Here is a 19,369-nt window from a genome sequence, read left to right as displayed (position 1 = left end):
TTATTTATTTGATACACAGAGAGAGATCACAGGTAGGCGGGTTGCGGGGGGGAAGCAGGCTCCCTGCTGAGCAGAGAGCCCAATGCGGGGCTCGATCTGAGGACCCTGAGACCATGACCTGAGCTGAAGGCAGAGGCTTAACCCACTGAGCCACCCAGGCACCCCTAAAGTACTGATTATTTGAGAAAGGGTTTGAAACTCCTTTAAAGTTCAAATGATAAAATTATTTTCGAAAAATGCTTATTGTTTCCTTTGGACTTAATTTCATCTGACAGCGAATCGATGAGGCTTATATAAAACTAAGAAGATAGAGAATAAGGGGAGAAATACAGCTTTTACTTAAAAATACGTGCTTTTCATATAACTTTGCCATCAGTAACAATCAGCATCTATTGAATACATAAAGCGGTGCTTTAAGTAGGCGTAATATTGGTAGAATGATTTTGAATGTTTTTGTTGCTCTAGGACAATTTAGTTAAGAAAGAGCAGGCATAGCACAGTCTTCCTTGGATAGCTTTCTGTTTTATGACCTGTGTTCTCCAAAGCATTTTCAGAAAGCCTTGTAAACTATTCAAACTCCAAAAAAACAAAATCACTCTAAGTTAAAATTGTCGTGTATATATCATAGCATGTTAGTTTTAGATTAAATGATTCTCTATAGTTGAAACCTTAATGTGCTATTACAGAATGTACATTATTCCTTATGCAATCAAAATATACTGTGTGTATTATGTATTTCAAGTCATAGAGGTCTTTTATTCTCATGATTTTACCTTTGTGACATGGGCGTGTCTGTTGGATGTCAGATCAATGATTAAGAATACAGGTGCTAAATTATAACATGGTTTGAGTACATTTTTACTGTCTATCCCTGTGACCTGGGACAAGTCATTTCACTGCCATGGGCTTTAGAACTTCATCTCAGAGGTGGTGAACAAAATACTTACTAAGCCAGCATTTGTATGAGGATCAGATGAAGTGATAGATGATATATGTGAAAACCATCTTTAAACTCTGAAGTGCTTGATAGATAAAAGGTATTTGTTTTTTATGAAATATTAAGAAAATTAGATAGTCTCCAGGAATTTATTATAGTAATAACTATTCTTTTTACTACTTGTGTACATCTCTAATCTAAACCCATTAGCTTTGATAGAGACCTTTGTTAAATCCTGAATTATAACAAATTATGTCTTACATATTCTTTGGAATGTTCTTGGAAACATGTTTATGATGTGCTGGTAATTATACAGCAGTGACTCTCTGAGGTTAAAAAGTCCCAGTTTGTAGCATTTGCTGTTTTTCAGGATGCAGATACTCCATCATAGCCAATTTCCAGTCACCAGCATGACATCAGTGAATTCAGAATTGGGAAGAAATGTGTGCACATTGGCTCTCATGTGCCCATGAGACAACTCCAGCTCACACCAAACTGAGATACAGTCAGTCTTTAGATGCACAGGCATACAGGGGTCGTAATTAATCCTGGAAACTTGTAGACTATTTCGATTTTATAAAATAATTTAAGATTATTGCAATGTTTCTGAAAGCCAGGGGTCTGAAGTCAGACCTGGATTCTCATTATGACTCTGTGTCATTTACTAGCGCTATGACCTTGGGCAAGTCAGACTATCTTTAAGCCTAAGTTTCCTTTTCAGTAAAATAGGCACAGTAGTAATACCTACCTCTGAAGGGGGGGGATCTGGTGCCTGGTGCAGACCCCTGGTGGAAAAGGGAGGAAAAGGATTGCTTTATAAGGCTAGTGGCTATTGTCCTCAACCTTGCATGGTTCTAGTAGCATGCCAAATTGAGTTTTATCTTAATTTGTTCCATTTTTTTAGCTGACATGGGTTTTGCCAGATTATTCAATTCTCCTCTAAAGCCACTGGCAGATTTGGATCCAGTAGTTGTGACTTTTTGGTATCGGGCTCCTGAACTTCTGCTTGGTGCAAGGCATTATACAAAGGCCATTGGTAAGTTAGTCTAAAATGATGTACTGTCATAGCATCGAATTATCATGAATACCAAATGGTATAATAATAACGAAGCTGCTTTGTAAGAACCACTTTTATACTTCTTTCAAAAGTCCCATTGTTTTCTGTATTCCTAGATATTATATTCTGGTAGATTAGGATTTTTAACTTTATAGGAGAAATGGTTCTTTAAAAAGAAGCAAGCATTTTCTGTTAGAGAATAGAGTTATCTGATCCTGTTGAGTTGCTATGGAAATGATAACGCGCTAATTTTATTTTGCACTTACCTACCATTGATCAGAAGGACTGGAGAGAGGTTTAGAGTTGTTTTCTCCACAGAAGGAAAAACAGAAACCAGGCAAAGTGTGGTGTGGAAGAGAACCCCTTCTGTCTGGGGAAAAATCAGTCAGTCAGTCCTTCCCTCAACAAGAAATAATGCGACTAATATTTCTCTCCTGCCATTACCGTTATCAGAATGGCGGTTTCCCCATTACAGCAGGAAATAGAGTCTGGGTGCATTAGCTGTGCTCAGCATCTTGCCATTTCACTAAGTGAAAAAATGTGTAAGAAAACCTGTTACAAACACACTCTCTATAGGATTTAAAGTCTGCTTCTGAACAGTAACAGCAGGGATTTTGCTACCTGATCACTCCAGTGCCCGCGGGAGGGCCCAGCTATGAACTGGGGGAAGTCAGGAAGAGCGAGCTCTCCTCAAACCTCGAGATTTCTTTAAATGAGGTTAAAAAGGGAGGACAGAGAAGGGTAGATAGTTCTCTCACTGTGATGGGCTAGTTCTATAAGGTACCGAAATCTGCCAGGTTGTATTTCTTGAAATTTCCCTTTTGTTGAATTTTCCATTTACTGGTATTAGATTAGTATCATTTTTTACTATGTTTAGCTGCTCTGGTTAAGTTCTATTGAATTACGGCACTATAAAAGTATAAAATTATGAAAAATAGATGAGCACAAGCCTCTCTGTTAAATTTATAAAAAGCCTGATGGCATGCAAAGAACGACAAAGGTAGTTCCTACGTTTGAAAAAGACCGATCATTAACCTATTTGTGGGCAAAAGGAGTAACAAAGATTAAACTATAGTGATGGCCTTGTTCATCAGGAGATTTGATTTCTGCAGAATTCTGACGCCCAGCACACGTTTATCCTTTGTCCAAGGATTGAGATGCCAGGATGGTGCTGGCATTTTGTTATACTTTATGAATATTGCTGAAAGATTTTATTAGATTCGTGAAAAAGCCTATGAGTGTTTGACAGTAGGGGAGTGTGAGACCGACCCTCAACACTTTTGTGAGCAGCTGAGCCCAGAATAAGGCCCATTCGGAGGCCGCCCAGGCCATGCTCTTGGTGTCGGGCTGGCCCACGGCAGCTGTCTGTGAAGGCTGGAGGGGGGAGAACCACACAAGCAGAGGGAAGGAATGGAGTGCTCTCAAGTGAGGGGTTAAAATCAGAACCTGACTCTGCTTACATTCTAGGGAGTGATTTTCGCTGGGGAGCTGTATCTTTGCAACTTTTAGAATTATGTCTATATTTTCTGTTAGATCTCTCAGTCATGAACAGTGAAGTCTCTTAGACAATCTCAGAAGGCACCAAGGGGATAGGAAGAGACTGAAAATATGCCAGAGAAAGGGTGTATTACCGGGAAGTAACAGGCAGTGCCTCAGAGTAGACCTGATGATGAGATAACCCAGGACATAAGGCAGGGATAGAGGACATGATAACAGTAGAAATCCACATGCGCTGGGCTCCTACCAAACTCCATACAGTCTATAGCCAAAAGAGAGATTTCCAGTAAGAAAAGGCACATTCTGCCAAAACCTTCCATTGAACTAAATGACTCCCCACCAAAGTCTGTCCTACTGTTAGAGATTCTTATAGAGCAAACGCATGGTAGTAAGTCCCATTTTTGATTAATGCCATTATATGATTCTGTGTATGTGGTCCATATACTTTGTCCACACTTTGAGAAGCACAGTTCTATGAATATTTTCTGATTAACTGTTCTACTCTTGAAATAAAACTAGATGTTTTGGTGGGGGGGGAAATAAAGATAATTGGGTATGAATTGGAAATCAACTGTATTTCCTGTTTCCTTAGAGCAGGGACAACTGAAATTGAATTTAAACCAGTTTGCAACTTACAGATAAAGATTAAAAATATAATCACTAACTTCCAATTTTAGTCAAGTTGCTATTATCCATTCTGGATAGAAATTAGGAAAAAAGATAAAAAAAATCCCCAAATCAGTAATTTTTAGATTTCAAATATAGTCATAGCAGACATTATAAATATAATAAATATGTATGCATTCACTTATTCTTACTCTCCTCCATATCTGGTTCATGTCAGAAAGGAGTATTATTTCTATTCAGAGACTATAAGAGTTTGATGATTTGATATCAGTGAAGTTTTATGGAGTAACATTTAGAGGGGGAGGGGAGTGACAACAGTTGTGTGTGTGTATGTGTGAGTGTGTGTGTGTGTGTGTGTGTGTGTGTGTGTGTGTAGAGGGAGGGAGGAACAAGTCATTGACAAAGGAGGGAGAGCTGAGAAATGTTATAGATGATACAAGAGCCAGATGACCATTTAAAATTAGAGGGTAATATGAAGGAAGAAACCCTAGAACTCAACATTACCTGCTACCCTGAGGTTCCTTCTCTTAGCAGTTCTCAGGGGAATCTAGATCCTGGCTTCCGTCCTTTAAATGGAAGGCAACCCAGGAACTGGCATGACCAGGAACATGCAGTACCAGTCCCAGTTGACTGCATAGCAGAGGCAGCCAGCAGGAAGAGAGATGGGACTGTGTCAGAGGCAGCTACATCAGGGGCAAGAGTGACAACAAAGCGATGTGGGAGAGAGAGAACAATTTAAAAGTAGATACTGAAGAGTCCTATTACTCTACTCTTTCATGATGGATATTTAGGAGGATGCTTCTGAGTCATTAAGAAAGATTAAATTATATTTTATAGCCTCTTAAGATGGCAGGTAATAGTGTAATAAAAAACGATTATTGAAGGGGTATGTTTCCATTATCCAGAAGTCTACCTTACATGAAAGGAAGCCGCTCCTGAATGGAGTCAGCTATGTAAGACATTACTCTATGGGTTTTTTTTTTTTTGTCATTTGGCAGTTTGTTTTATGAAATAGCATACCAACTTTAATTCTAGCTAATGGACATAATCAGACTTTTTTTTTATTTAGCTTCTCTACAGTATGTGATTCCCACATTAGTAGGCTACTGAACACTGTGCTTTTCTATCCTATACCGTGGTCTGTGCATTTAAAAAAAATGTTAAATAGCATTTATTTAAGTGGGCAAGTATGAATATATATCTTACAGAAATTAATTCACTTATATATTTGGCAAAACGTTGTGAATATAATATTATAGTCAGAATTGAAATTACAGTTTTCAACGTGTAAAATCCGAATAGAATAATCTGTAACTGGTGATTTAAAATAGTTAAACTTTTAAAGATCCCTAACTTTGTCCTGGAGTGTTGGAGGAGCTTAATCCAAGTGAATATATTCAAATAAAATCGATCTCTATGGGTGTCATGTTGTATCTATAGATACTTGTGTTTATCAGCTTCTAGATCTTACAATTTGTTGAAAATGTTGAAGTTGGTAGTCTCAACAAAAGTTGAGTTTTTCCAAATCATTTTTTATGGTCTGTACTGTCTCTACTCACAAATCAGAAATTATGCTCTATCGTTATTCATTTGGTTGTTTTAAAGGAATATATTTTAAAAAAGCAATATATCACTAAACCTGATGCTGATATTGTTTTAGTCTATCAGGTCATGAGTATTTAACCTTGCACTAGATGATCAGTTGAACGCTTTAGTGACTACATTATTAATAGTTGTTAGAAAGGCTTTTGCCTAAATGTAAATTCATGTAAATGTAAATTGAGTTTCCCAAGTGTATCTTCTTTAGGAAATTTATAAGTAAATGTTTTTTATTTGGCTTTTAATCTGTTATGTGATGATACAGCTATTTCATGTCATATATATATATATGTATATATATATTTAATATAGTTGTCAAACTGTATATATTCCATCACTGAAAAGTATTTTTATATGTAGGTTGTGATTATACTCAGGAATTATAACCCAAGAAATATAATAAATATTTTCCTGCCTTCATAGATATATGGGCAATAGGTTGCATATTTGCTGAATTGTTGACTTCAGAACCTATTTTTCACTGTCGTCAGGAAGATATAAAAACAAGCAATCCCTTTCATCATGATCAACTAGATCGGATATTTAGTGTCATGGGGTTTCCTGCAGGTAATTTATTTTTCTTTTCAAAATAATATTGGAGTAATATTTCATAACTAATTCATTTTCAAAAGCAAATTTTGAGTATTTTTATGTATTTTTTAAGCTCAAATAAGTAGATTATTTTATGTAACTAACCTTATGTTCTATAATAATATTCGATATTTTTTTTGTAAGATAAAGATTGGGAAGATATTAGAAAGATGCCAGAATACCCCACACTTCAGAAAGACTTTAGAAGAACAACGTAAGTAATTTCATATTAAATATAAGTAGTAACTTCAGTGGGAATATTTAAATTAATCCTTTTAAAAAACAGATATAGATTAGCATTTAAACCAAAAATTTAGATTTTAGTATATTAATTATGCTTTTGATTGATTGAAAGATGATGTCCCAGATGTTGCAAATGTACATGTCAGGCTTAGGCTGTAGTATTTTACAAACCTTTAAGAATTTTAAGGGTCAATATAGTGTTTAAACATCTCTCCTATTTTAGCGTAATGAGGGTTGAGTTCAAGGCCGCAACTGTGATTTTATCTTTATCTGAATAATGACTGTGACGGAAATGCTGGGTGAGGCAACCAGGAAGGATAGCAGAAGGACAAACGCATGGCCCAGAAGCTAAGTAGAACACACTGGTGTATACTGAGCAGAAATGAGAGAATAAAGGTAGCAGCATGAGAGGAGTTTGTTATCAATACACATGCCTGGAGGAAAAGGCGAAAGAGGTTCTCTGAACTGAATAGGAAGATTTCAGGACAGGATGGCTTGTAGGAACAAAAGCAGACCTGATAAAGCAAAGCAGGAAATGGCAGTCCTCATTTTTGGCGGTTCTTGTAAATGGTCCCGGTGGGGTGTTTTTCCTCTATCTGTCTCCTAAAGATAACACGTGTATTGCTCAAGGTTCTTTCTTGGGCTCTCCTCTCACTCTGGACATTTTCCTCGGGCAGTTTCTCTGATTTTATTGGCCACAATTTACCATTGATTATGCTGATAACTCCCAGTTTATGCATCTGAGTCAGATCTCTTTTTTCCAAGTTCCAGACCCACTTGTCTAATTGCCTTATGGAATCCCAACTTGAATGTTCCATAAATACTTAAGTTACATGTCCAAAATTGAACTCATCCTCTATCATCCCACACTGTCCTCCCGCTGTATTTCCTATCTTAGGAAATGACTCCATGATTCACCCAGTTGTTCAAGCCCAAGAGCTGAGATATCCCTGATCCTTCTCTTATCCCATTCTCTCCCAATCGACCTTGTGGGGTAGAAACAGTTATTAAGTCTAGTCAGTTCTTTGTATTTCTCTCCATCTACTCTGCCACTATTTCAGTCCAGACTACCCCCACCTCTCACTTAGGATCCTGCTGTGGCCTTCCAAGTGGTATTTCTACCTCCAAACTTTATTCCAACTCATTGTCTACACTGCAGTCATTGCCAAAAGCAAATTGGATCGTGTTGGTCTCCTAGTTGCTCTTAATTTCACTGCTGCTCTCAATTCTTAAGGATCGCTTAATTCATCTACTAAACCACTGTCCACTTTGTATTCTGTAACCTGGACATCATTCATTTCTTTAAGAATCTGAAAAACCCAGAGCTTATTTTTTGACCTCTGGGTTTTTATACATGCTGTTCCTTCAGTCTAGGATGTACTTTCCTCCCACTCATTTTAACTCCTCGGATTAACTCCTGTTTTTCCTTTCTCCTTATCCTTTAGGTCTTGGCTTAGGCATTGCTTGCCTGCGGAGGTCTCCCTTGACCTTCTGTGTCTGAGTTAGGTACTTCCCCTTGGTACTCCCGTAGCATCCTTGCTGCTTCTCTCAGCACTGATGACTTTGCCCTATAGTTCACTTTTCAATGCTCACCTGCCTTTCCCTCTAGATGGTATGGGTTGTGTCTACTCTATACACTGTTATATGTATCCCCAGGGCCTGGCACATAGTTCATGCTCATTAGTTACTTGTCAAATGGGTATTAATGGAAGTGGCACAAGTAATTGAAGACATGCTAATAACATCAAAGATGGAGAAAATTAATGTAAGCACTTAACATTTATCTTAGTGTTTAAAGACCAAAGGAAAATTTTCACATAAAATGATAGTGTTTACAGTAACCAGAAATAAAAGGAGAGAAGTTTTAAAAGATAAATGAAATTCAGTTGGAAAAGTAATAGGAAAAGCTCAGTGATAAGAGCCCATATGTCTAACGCAAATGGTTCTACCCCAGGGAAAGCAGACTGCTGATACATAAGATGAAAGGAATATATTAAAAATTAGCTAAATCTAATGGAGTACATACAAGTCACTAAAGTAAAATATAATTTAAAAATTCCAGAAAACATGACTTGAAATGGCATAAAAAGTAATATAACTTGCTTTCATTATATCAGATGAAAAGAACCAAAAAATTACTCTTCAGTGAATTGAGAAGGATAGTGAATAGGACTTTCTGTAATCTATCCAGGGTTATTAGCTCAGTAGAAGGCAAGGTGAAAGTGGAACTAAAAGGAAATCTCTAAGCTGACTTTTAAATTGAATGTTCCAGTAAGCATGGCCCAATATTATGATAGAAACAAATAACTTAGAATCTGGAGTTAACCCAGGAAATCAGTTGATTTAACATAAAGTCCAAAGATGTGTATGTAGACAAACTCCATTTCTATATAAACTTTAAAATTTCTTCCCATTAACAAACTTAGTGGTTACCTTGCTAATAAAAACATTTCTGGTGTTGGAGCAAAAATGTAAAAAAAAAATTATTTTATTTTATCTTTAAACAGTCTCTATAATGATCGATGGAGCGTGAACTTAACAACCCTGAGATCAAGAGTCACATGCTCTACTGACTGAGCCAGCCAGGCACCCTGAGAAAATTTTAAATTAATATACATGGCAGAGATTTTGAAAATGAACATACCTAGGGTTGGCAAGGGTATGATAAAATGGGCATGCTTCCTTGTTTCTCAGTGTTTCTTTAACTTTAATGTACATACAAATCACCTGGAGCCCTTGTTAAAAATGCAGGCTCTCAGGGGCCCATGCTGCTGATCTGAGGGCCGGCTTTGTGTAGCAAGGTTCTAGAGCACAAACAAATGACTTCGAACTGTACGTATCCTTTGACCTAATAAATCCAAGAATTTTTCCTATGGAAGCAATCAGAGCAGCCACGCATGGCTAATTCCTTACTATGTGTCAGGCTTGGTGCTAAGCCATTACCTGCATTTTCTCATATGGTCCTCACGACAACCCTGTAAGATAGGTATGATTATAATCCTCAGTTTCCAGAGGAGGAACCTAAGGCTTTCACAGGGGTTAATGAACTGCCCATGATCACACAGCTGGTAAATGCCAGAGTCAGGATCTGGAAGGGGTCTCTGATTCTCACAGGCTGTGCAGCACTGTCTCCTACTATGCGGATCAGATTAACCTACAAGGACCCATATGTCTTAACTGTTGTGAAACAAACAACATCAGTAACAGTAGGAATATACAACCATTGCAGATTAGTAGTTTAGGTAGCGTTAGACAAGGAAAAATGTTTATGAAACATTATTATTATTATTATTAAGTGAAAAGAGGTAGGACAGTTTGTTTAGTATGATCCCAATTTTATAAAAATAAAACAAACCCCTGCTGTGTTTGTGTTATATATAGATATGTAGCCAAAATGACAGGAAAATTAGCAAAATCTCAACAGTGGTTTTTTTGTGTTTTTTTTTTTTTTTAAATCACTGAATGGCTGGACCATGAGTGATTTCAGTTTTCTTCTCTATACTTTATTTTCTAAATTTTCTACCATAAACATATATATTACTTATTTTTTTACCTTTTTAATATGAAATATTTCATATTTAGGAAAGAACATATGTGACAAAAATATGATACATAGTCTTTTTAGAATAATAAAACAAATAGTCCTCTCCTCACCCTTCAACAGAAGAAATAGAACATTACTAAGATTACCGAAGTGCTCTGTGTACCCTCTACCCTGCCTTCCTGTTCATTCCATGTTTTTTATTCTGGTTTTGCCACAGATGTTTGTATCTCTAAATGGATTATTGTTCCAGTTTAAGATATCTTTGAACTTTATATAAATTATATTATAGTCTGTTTTTATTTGCTTTTATTCCCCACGCAGACTCTGTATTCATTTTTACTATTGCGTAACATTCCATTCTGTGAATATAAAACAATGTAGCCATTCTTTAGTTGGTAGACATTTGTGTTATTTACAGTGTTTTCTGCTATAGATATGCTGCTAAGAACATTCTTCTTCATGTATCCTGTGATATCCATGCACAAAGGAATCTCTTAGAGTATGTACCTAGGAGAGGAATTGCTAGATTTTAGGTCGTTCACATTTTCCACTCTAATGGTTAATGTATAATTGTTTTCCAAAGCCATCATTAACAATAGAAACTCTTACGTGGGCTGTTTAACGATTTCTGCTTCTTCACACATAACCAATATTTGGTTATGTGTTCTTTGATTAATCAGAAAAAAACAATGGTCTAAACATGTGCCTTATAGGAAAACCAATCTGGGAGCTTTCCGTTAAAAAATACAAATTGTGTAAACTGTACTTCAGTAATAAACATTTTATGAAATGTGTGAGTGTTCCCAGTGTTGTGTGATTGTCATGTTTTGCAGGTACGCCAACAGCAGCCTCATAAAGTACATGGAGAAACACAAGGTCAAGCCTGACAGCAAAGTGTTCCTCTTGGTAGGTGCCTGTCTTCCAGACGGGGACTTCGGGTCTGTGGCACAGGCCAACCTCGTTCCATTCACCACGGAATTGTCTTAGATACTCCTCCTCTTTAGAAAAAAAAGAAATTGGTGGATGCTGAGGCAAAGTTAAACATTTTTTCTTTTGAGATGTCCCCCTTGACTTCTAGACTTAATTTTTCCCAGTGATTTATCAGCAGGAAAAAAAAAAAATTACATTCTTAAAGGGCTTTAACACTAATGATTTCTGCCAATCTCACATACATGCGTGCAGCGCATTAATAGCGTGGTGAGCTCCACAAAATGGTGTTTGATATTTATCCTGCTAGACATTTATACAAAAGTCAACACATTGACTTATAAGTGATCTTTCCACTTGCTATCAATTTCTTATGTGTTACTCTAGCTTCAGAAACTCCTTACTATGGATCCCACCAAGAGAATTACCTCGGAGCAGGCTCTGCAGGATCCCTATTTTCAGGAGGACCCCTTGCCAACATTAGAGTATGTATCCTACGTTTTCTGTGTCCTCTGCTCCAGGTTGAGGGTGTTTGATGGTGGCTGAAAGTCAGAGAACACTTTACCGCAGCCTTACGGAAGTTCTCCATGAATACTGCCTTGGAGAAAAAGTCCTCAAGAGAAAGGGCGTGTATTCTGAAACAGGCAAAGCGATAGAGAGGTGTGAATGAAAACAAGTGTTTTAGGGATCACCATTATTTGGTATTACAGAAAAAAGCTCAAGCTGAGAACAGGTGGGACTTTTAGATCAGTCAGCCAGATGAGTTCAGCCAGATGAGTTTATACAATTGGGTATAAAACGTAGACAACAGGGGCACCTGGATGGCTCAGTCGGTTAAGCATCTGTCTTTGGCTCCGGTCGTGATCTCGGTGTCCTGAGATCGAGCCCCGTATCTGGCTCCTTGCTCAGTGTGGAGCCTGGTTCTCCTCCTCCTCCAGCTTATGCTCGCTCTCACAATCTCTGTCTCTCTCAAATAAATAAATAAAATATTTTAAAAATGTAGACAATGAAGTCTTTTTTTGTTTTGTTTTGTTTTTTAAGAGAGGGAGAGAGGGGAGGGAGGGCCGGAAGGAGAGTGAGAATCTTAAGCAGGCTCTATGCCCAGCGTGGTTGGAGCCCAATACAGGGCTCAACCCCACGACCCTGAGATCATGACCTGAGCCAAAATGAGAAGTTGGAGCTTAACTGACTGAGCCACCGAGGCACACCACAAATTCTTTTCTGATTTGCTTGAATTGTCTTGGGAGGCATCTAGCAAATAGTAGTTATAGATGAAGAGTGGGAAATATGTTAAGGAAAAAAATGGAATTTCAAGTTAACAAGATCACTGATATTGTAGACTTTAGGCCATGATGTATATTCTTCGCTTTTTTTTTTTTTTTAAATGATTTTGTAGTGTGTTTGCTGGCTGCCAGATTCCATACCCCAAACGAGAATTCCTTAATGAAGATGAACCTGAAGAGAAAGGTGACAAGGTATAAGCTACACAGTATATGCTTCACGTCCAGAGAGTAAAGGAGGCAGAAAGAATTTAGGGAAGTATAATTTAATGATTCCTGTGTATTTAACTGCCTTTAATTAAGTATGTATTAATTAAATCACTTAAGTGGTTGCAGCTGTACTTTGTGATTTGAAATATAATAAGTTTACAGATAAATGAACCTCTGATTTGTTTTAGAGCCTGTTTTATTCCCCAATTCTTAATTGTGCATTTTGTTTGTTGGGTGTCATCACCATCGCTTTGTGCCACCTGCTTTCAAAGCATCTTTCTCTTAGCTGGTAATTGAATATATCAGGCCTTCCCCCTCTTCCTCTGCTTTTCCAAACTCATGATGGAGACCATTACTGCTCCAAGAGTGCAGAACTACTTCCTGGGTGCCGCATGCTCTCCAGCGGGGTGTCTGGGACTGGGGTGGACGATGACTGCGCAATCCTAAACGAACTTCAGAGACTGAATCCCGCTCGGGACTCGGGACTCTTGGCCTTTGGGGATGCTGCGTTCCCCAGCTGCGGTACTTGCATGTCCCACCTAGTCCAGCTCAGTGAGCAGTCAGGTGTGCGTTATCAAGTTCTCAAAGTGGTGTCCTGTTACAAAGAAAAGGAAAAGGAAAAGGAAAAGGAAAAGAAAGCACCGTCCTGTTCATGTGGTTCCATACCGAGTTGACCTGTTTCTCTTTCTTCCAAGAATCAGCAGCAGCAGCAGAACCAACATCAGCAGCCCACAGCGCCCCCCCAGCAGGCGGCAGCCCCCCCACAGAACCCCCCACCGCAGCAGAACAGCACGCAGACCAATGGGACTGCGGGCGGGGCTGGGACGGGCACCGGGGGCGCAGGGCCCGGCCTGCAGCACAGTCAGGACTCCGGCCTCAGTCAGGTGCCTGCGAACAAGAAGCCCCGCCTGGGGCCCTCGGGCGCAAACTCAGGCGGACCTGTTCTGCCCTCAGATTATCAGGTACTCAACTTGGTTTTTTTTCTTGTTAACGGCCACACGTTTTGTGAAATGGGAAGCCGGATTTTTTTTTTTAAAGAGTGAGCGCAAGTGAGAACCTGAGCAATGGGGAGAGGGAGAGGGAGAAGCAGGTGGGAAACACCACAGAGGGGCTGGATCGCAGGACTCCAGAATCTGGACCTGAGGCCAAGGCTGACACTCAGCGGACTGAGCCACCCAGGCAACCCAGAAGTAGTACCTAACTCTAAAGTTCGACTGTACAAATGCTACAATCCTATTTCTAGGTCATTATATGAAAATGAACTTTTTGATCTTATTTCATGTAATTGCAAAACATTTCATTCTTGCCTTGTTTTCCCTGCCTTCCTAAGGAGGGAAGGTGAGACAGGCATCTCCCTCCTCAAAGAAAATCTCTCCTATTATCCTTCTAGCTGCCTGTCAGCTTTGGGTCAGAAAAAGATAACTAGATAAGCAACTGAGAGAGAGGAGCGGTGGCTTATTTTGGACAAAATAAGCTGCATACTTGAGAAAGATTTGCTGTCACTGAGAGGAAATAATCAGTAAGTAGCCATGTAAACATAGAAAGGGATTAAGATTGAGACTTTTCAGAAATCACTGTTAAGTCACACTGGAAGTATTTTTGAGAATTCAAGATACTTTTTATTATTAAGATAAAAAACACCCTACAGTTGTGTGGTATCTGTCTAAATGTGGTGTCTCTCTCGATGGGAGGGGGGCTCCCAAGTGTGGGGCAGGGATGGGTGGAAACCAGTGGCAGCTGGTGGTCCTGGTGGTGAAAGGGTAACAAAGGAGATAGAAGTTTACTGAGTATACCACCAGGGAGCCATGGAGGACAGCACAGGAGTGGCTGTGTGCCAGGAGGCAGTGGGTCAGGGGCTGTAGTTAAAAGTGGGAAGGTGAGGAGGTATGGTGACTATGGAATTCTCCTTTTTTCCGCTGTGCCTGGTTGTAAGTAGCGCACTGATCAGTTGGGGTCTGTGGATCCTTGAGGTGGGTCCCCTGAGGGGCCTGTGTTCAGCCAGTGGGTTGCTGTGGGCCCTTTTGCCTTGATCAAGTTCCCATTGCTCGAGCCTATTGTCTAAAAGTGGCCTCTACGGATGGTACTACTAATTTGGGAAATTAAAGGGAAAAAAGTCTAAGGATAATTAGTATTTGGGAAGAGGGAGGTAAAAATACCTGTGAAAACCATAGGGAATACTGCAAAAATGAAAAACAAAAAACCCACAAAACCCTCATTTTCTTTCTTTGTTTTTTTTTAAAGTCCTCATTTTCAAGGAGAATAACCAGCTAAGATCTAGGAAGTTGGGGGTGGGGGTGGGGAGAAAAAAAACACCCTTAAAACTTAAAAAAAAAAAATAGACTCTCAGGGTTCTGGTGGAAGAGGAGAAAGAGGATGGAGATTAAAAAAAAAAAACAAAAAGCCCTCAGGCAAGGGAGCCATAAACTCACTGATAAGGAATGGGAATCAAGAGAAACATTAATGAGAAAGACATAATAAATAGCTCCCTCAAATGTGTTATCACACAACGTCTTCTTCGAAAACTTCTTTTGGAAGAGTTGTGCAAGCAGGGGTGTACACACTAGCACTGACACTGGTTCCACAGGCTAAAAACCAAAATTCCACAGAGTACGTTTGAAGATCGAATTGGCTTTATTAAATGATCTGTGAATTTGGCAGCATCCCATCTAGCAAGTCGAGAGGAGCTCCTAGGAGTTGTATAAAATGGAAGGCTTTTCTAGGAAGGAAAGCGGGGTAAGAAAGTGAGTAGCTAAAGAGTAGAAAAGATTGTTCCAGGCTGGGTCACTTTCCCTTAGGGGGAGAGAGCAGGGGTCTTACATGCAAATTACCTCCTGTTCCTTTGGGGGAAGAGAGAGGGCCCAGGTGGCAGACTCTTTGGCACCCATCAGAAAATTTCCTAGCTGACCTGGTAAACTACATTTCTGGGGAAAGTTGAAACTGCAATTAGATTTGGTATTAAGCTCTGGTTTGGTGATTTGGCCTAAGTGACGCCATTTGGGCCTGTGGTTTTCTTCTCTAAACACAATGAAACTAATCAAGGCTTCATTTTGATGTACTGAAAACAGCTTGCTATTTGGGTAGTAGTCATGAACATATTTGAATTTTATTATAAATTCTGTTTAAATAAACAGTAGTTTATTCCTATTATGGGAGCACCAAACCTTTATTACAAACTGGTTCATCTTTGTGTCTCTGACTGTATTATATTCACCTGAGAATAATAGTCCATTACGGACAGATTACTACCCTACTGTATTCCTTTTAAATCCAAGAATTCTTTAAGCTGCTTTTCTTTCTCCCATACTATGCTATCCACTTAAAAATAAAACAGCGTGATCTATGGAATGGGTAGATATTGCAGCGCCTCAGCTGGGGAGGTTGTGCGATGTGGAGGTGGGAGGGCCCCTTGCACCTACGCATGACTCACATTTCAACATGTTTGTTCTTTGCTGAGTGTGGAGGAACCTTCGTGCTGAATCTAATCTGCTAAAGTAAAGTGATCATAGCCAGCCTAGCAATTGTGAGTGGAAAGAACATGTTTTTCATAATAAACTTAAAAATAAAACATGGGAATCTGGAAGCCTGAAAGGCTTCTTACACTAACACATCTAGTGTGATGAGCACGCCAGGAAGGTGCAGACCCAAGTTGCGTCTTTCCACGATGTTGGCTTTATTCACTCACAAAGCAGGATTCACATCATTGTAAACCAGATGCAGGATTCCAGACTTGGTGACTTTTCACCACACGATTACCTTGGCTCCTCACATGGCACACAGAGCAGAATGTAAGACAAGTCACACAACAAACGAGGTAGAATAGAGGGTAGGAAGTTGCCGAACCAAACCAGAAGTCAGTTCTGGGGGCGCGCGGTTGAGATGAGGTCTCGGTCCAGTCCGGGTCTGCTCTCGGCACTCAGTTCTCTTCAGAGATCAGTTGGGCAGAACCTTTGGATGCAGGTGTCTTTTTGAAGTGGTCGGGCATAGAGGGGTTGGTGTCTGAGGAGTGGGACAGTGTGCTGCAGAAATTCTCCCCTTCTAGAGGGACTTAGTGAGACTTGGGCCCCTGCCAGCCTCCCCTGCATCTGGTGATGATGAGTTCTGCAGTGTCATCAGCTGGTGCTGGTTTTGGCAATATCTGGTAGCTGCGGGCCCCTTAGTGGCTGCTTGACATGAGTGACTCCATCTTGCTCTCTGCAACTAGCCAGAGTTCTGTAACAGGGAAGAAGCCAGGCAGAGCTGTTTTTCACCAAGACTATCTTCTGGCCCTGCTGTCTTAGACCAGATGTTCCAAGTTCGGTTTGGCAGCCTTTGCACACTGAGCTGGGGGACCCTGCTGATATGTCCTTCCTTAAACCCTCAGTGCGACCACAAGGTCATTTACATTTTTTACTCTGAGTAATGGTTTTATTAGTAAGCTCTTTCCCACTTTGCTCATGGGAAAAACCAGCCTTCCGAGCTTAGCTAAAGACACTGGTTCCAGCTATGCGTATCTTTAACTAGACAGGTGTTCTTATTCTATAGAGGATATTTTGTTTTTTATTTTAAAAGTTTTTATTTATTTATTTGACAGAGAGATAGAGGGAGAGCACAAATAGGCAGAGCAGCAGGCAGGGGGAGACGGAGAAGCTGGCTCTCCGTGGAGCAGGGAGTCCAACTCAGGGCTCCATCCCAGGACCCTGGGATCATGACCTGAGCTGAAGGCAGCCACTTAACTGACTGAGCCACCCAGGTGCCTCTATAGATGGTTTTTTAAACGTATTTTTCGTATTTGCTCTTGGTACCATGAAGATGAATGTTTCATTTAAGGTAATAAACATTAAATTGAAATACATTTGTTTCTGCTTTCTCTTGAGGGCATTCTCATGCATGAACTTTTTCTTTCATTCTAAATGAATGTTACCTGAGGTTTATACAACGCACTTCTTGCTGCCCCATCCCGCCCATGTTTTGTCCTGCTGTGTTTTGTCGTATGGGTGGTGCTGCTGAGGCCACTGTAGCCGCCACCTCTGCAAATTCTCTTCTCTAGACATGACTTTTTTTTTTTTTTTAAAGATTTTCTTTATTTACTGGACAGAGAGAGAGAGACAGTGAGAGAGGGAAGACAAGAGGAAGAGTGGGAGAAAAAGAAGCAGGCTTCCTGCCGAGCAGGGAGCCTGATGTGGGGCTCGATCCCAGGACCCTGATATCAGGGCCTGAGCTGAAGGCAGCTGCTTAATGACTGAGCCATCCAGGTGCCTCTAGAAATGACTTTTTTTTTTTTTTTTAAGATTTTATTTATTTATTTGTCAGAGAGGAGCGAGAGTGAGCACAGGCAGACAGAGTGGCAGACAGAGGGAGAAGCAGGCTCCTTGCCAAGCAAGGAGCCCGATGTGGGACTCGATCCCAGGATACCGGAATCATGACCCAAGCCGAAGGCAGCTGCTTAACCAACTGAGCCACCCAGGCATCCCTAGAAATGACTTCTTAATCATCACTGTCTTGTTTCTTATGAGGACATTAACAGCACATCCAGATATATTACGAATACCATTAACTCAGTGCCAGATCATTCTTTAACCCACTGAACCACCCAGGCGCCCCAGTGCCACATCATTCTTGTTTGCAAATCTCAGTCACACAAAGAACAGCTAAGCAGAGTTAGTATCAAGAGCAGGGGTCAGCCTGCGTTTCCCCTCTGCCTTTCTTTGCCACTGAGGTTTATGCCCCAAAGAAATCCAGCCACGCTTCATGCCTGCCAAAACATGTTGTCCCAGTGGTGGCAGGCCATGGGTTCAAATATGCATAATGTATTAACGAGCTTACATCCACTGTCCGCTACCGTGGATCTGAACCAGGAGCGCGTGCTGTCGGGATGAACACCCTCGGCCATTCTGTGCCTCCCCCAGTGATTCCCTTTCTCCCTTTCCTTCCCCCAGCACTCCAGTTCTCGCCTGAATTACCAAAGCAGCGTTCAGGGATCCTCTCAGTCCCAGAGCACCCTCGGCTACTCGTCCTCGTCCCAGCAGAGCGCGCAGTACCACCCGTCTCACCCGGGCCACCGCTACTGACCGCGGCCTAGGGCGCAGACTCCAGCAATATGATGTCAGCGTTGAAAAGAACCAAAAAATGCAAACGATGATGCCGTCTCAAACTCCTCCACTTAGGAAGACTCCATCCTGACTTTTGCAGAACTAACTGATGTGTCTTCTTTATGGACTTCAAGAAGATCTTTGTGAAGCTTCCCCAGCACCCTGTCCCCGCATGTGTTCCATTGCGACTCTCATCCAGCGTCTGATCTAATCCTAGCACTTCACTTCTGTAACCTTCAGCATTTTTTGGAAGGATTTCCTGGTGCACCTTTCTCATGCTGTAGCAATCACTATGATTTATCTTTTCAAAGCTCTTTTAATAGGATTTTAATGTTTTAGAAACAGGACTCCAGCGGTGTATAGTTTTATACGTCATGAACTGATCTAGCGACACAGGTAAAAATGCACCTTTTAAAGCACTACGTTGTTTTCACAGAATATGACTGTTTTGCTCATGGAAGTCTTAAACAGGAACTGTTACTGTCCCAAAGTACTTTACTATTACGTTTTTATTTATCGAGTTTCAGGGAAGGTCTTAAAAAAAAAAAAAAAGACAAATGATGGGACAGAGGGAACCTACAACCAAAAACAGCCTAGATCTTTACAGTTACTGTGCTTTATGCTACGAAGAACTGAAGTATGTGCTAGTTTTTATATAATCAATCATTCATATGGAACTTAGTTCCCAGAATCACCTTGTTCTGAAGAGAATTCAGTTCTGAAGAATTCTCACTTAACCGTCATGTAGCTAAGTCTACCTTAAAAAGGGTTTCAAGAGCTTTGAGGAAT

The 19,369-nt window shown here is 40.3% G+C and overlaps 1 protein-coding gene across 4 annotated transcripts in view; it reads left to right on the top strand.

The window, feature by feature from the left end:
- The window catches only part of CDK19 (cyclin dependent kinase 19), a 163,878-nt gene extending 144,748 nt beyond the window's left edge, over window positions 1-19,130 (top strand). For 2 of the 4 annotated variants that reach the window (XM_032858318.1, XM_032858316.1), the window contains 8 exons: window positions 1,842-1,973; window positions 6,141-6,284; window positions 6,453-6,522; window positions 10,929-11,001; window positions 11,410-11,507; window positions 12,419-12,497; window positions 13,208-13,474; window positions 18,428-19,130. In XM_032858318.1, the coding sequence (XP_032714209.1) occupies window positions 1,842-1,973; window positions 6,141-6,284; window positions 6,453-6,522; window positions 10,929-11,001; window positions 11,410-11,507; window positions 12,419-12,497; window positions 13,208-13,474; window positions 18,428-18,559 (995 nt within the window). In that variant the 3' untranslated portion in view covers window positions 18,560-19,130. The remainder of the gene's footprint in view (window positions 1-1,841; window positions 1,974-6,140; window positions 6,285-6,452; window positions 6,523-10,928; window positions 11,002-11,409; window positions 11,508-12,418; window positions 12,498-13,207; window positions 13,475-18,427) is intronic. The other 2 variants (XM_032858319.1, XM_032858317.1) reach the window with 1 other exon arrangement.
- The last annotated feature ends 239 nt before the right edge of the window (window positions 19,131-19,369 follow it).

This window comes from Lontra canadensis, unplaced genomic scaffold, assembly GCF_010015895.1.
Source record: "Lontra canadensis isolate GAN:19392208 unplaced genomic scaffold, GSC_riverotter_1.0 scaffold14, whole genome shotgun sequence".
NCBI lineage: Eukaryota > Metazoa > Chordata > Mammalia > Carnivora > Mustelidae > Lontra > Lontra canadensis.
This window is presented reverse-complemented; position numbering and strand designations above follow the sequence as displayed.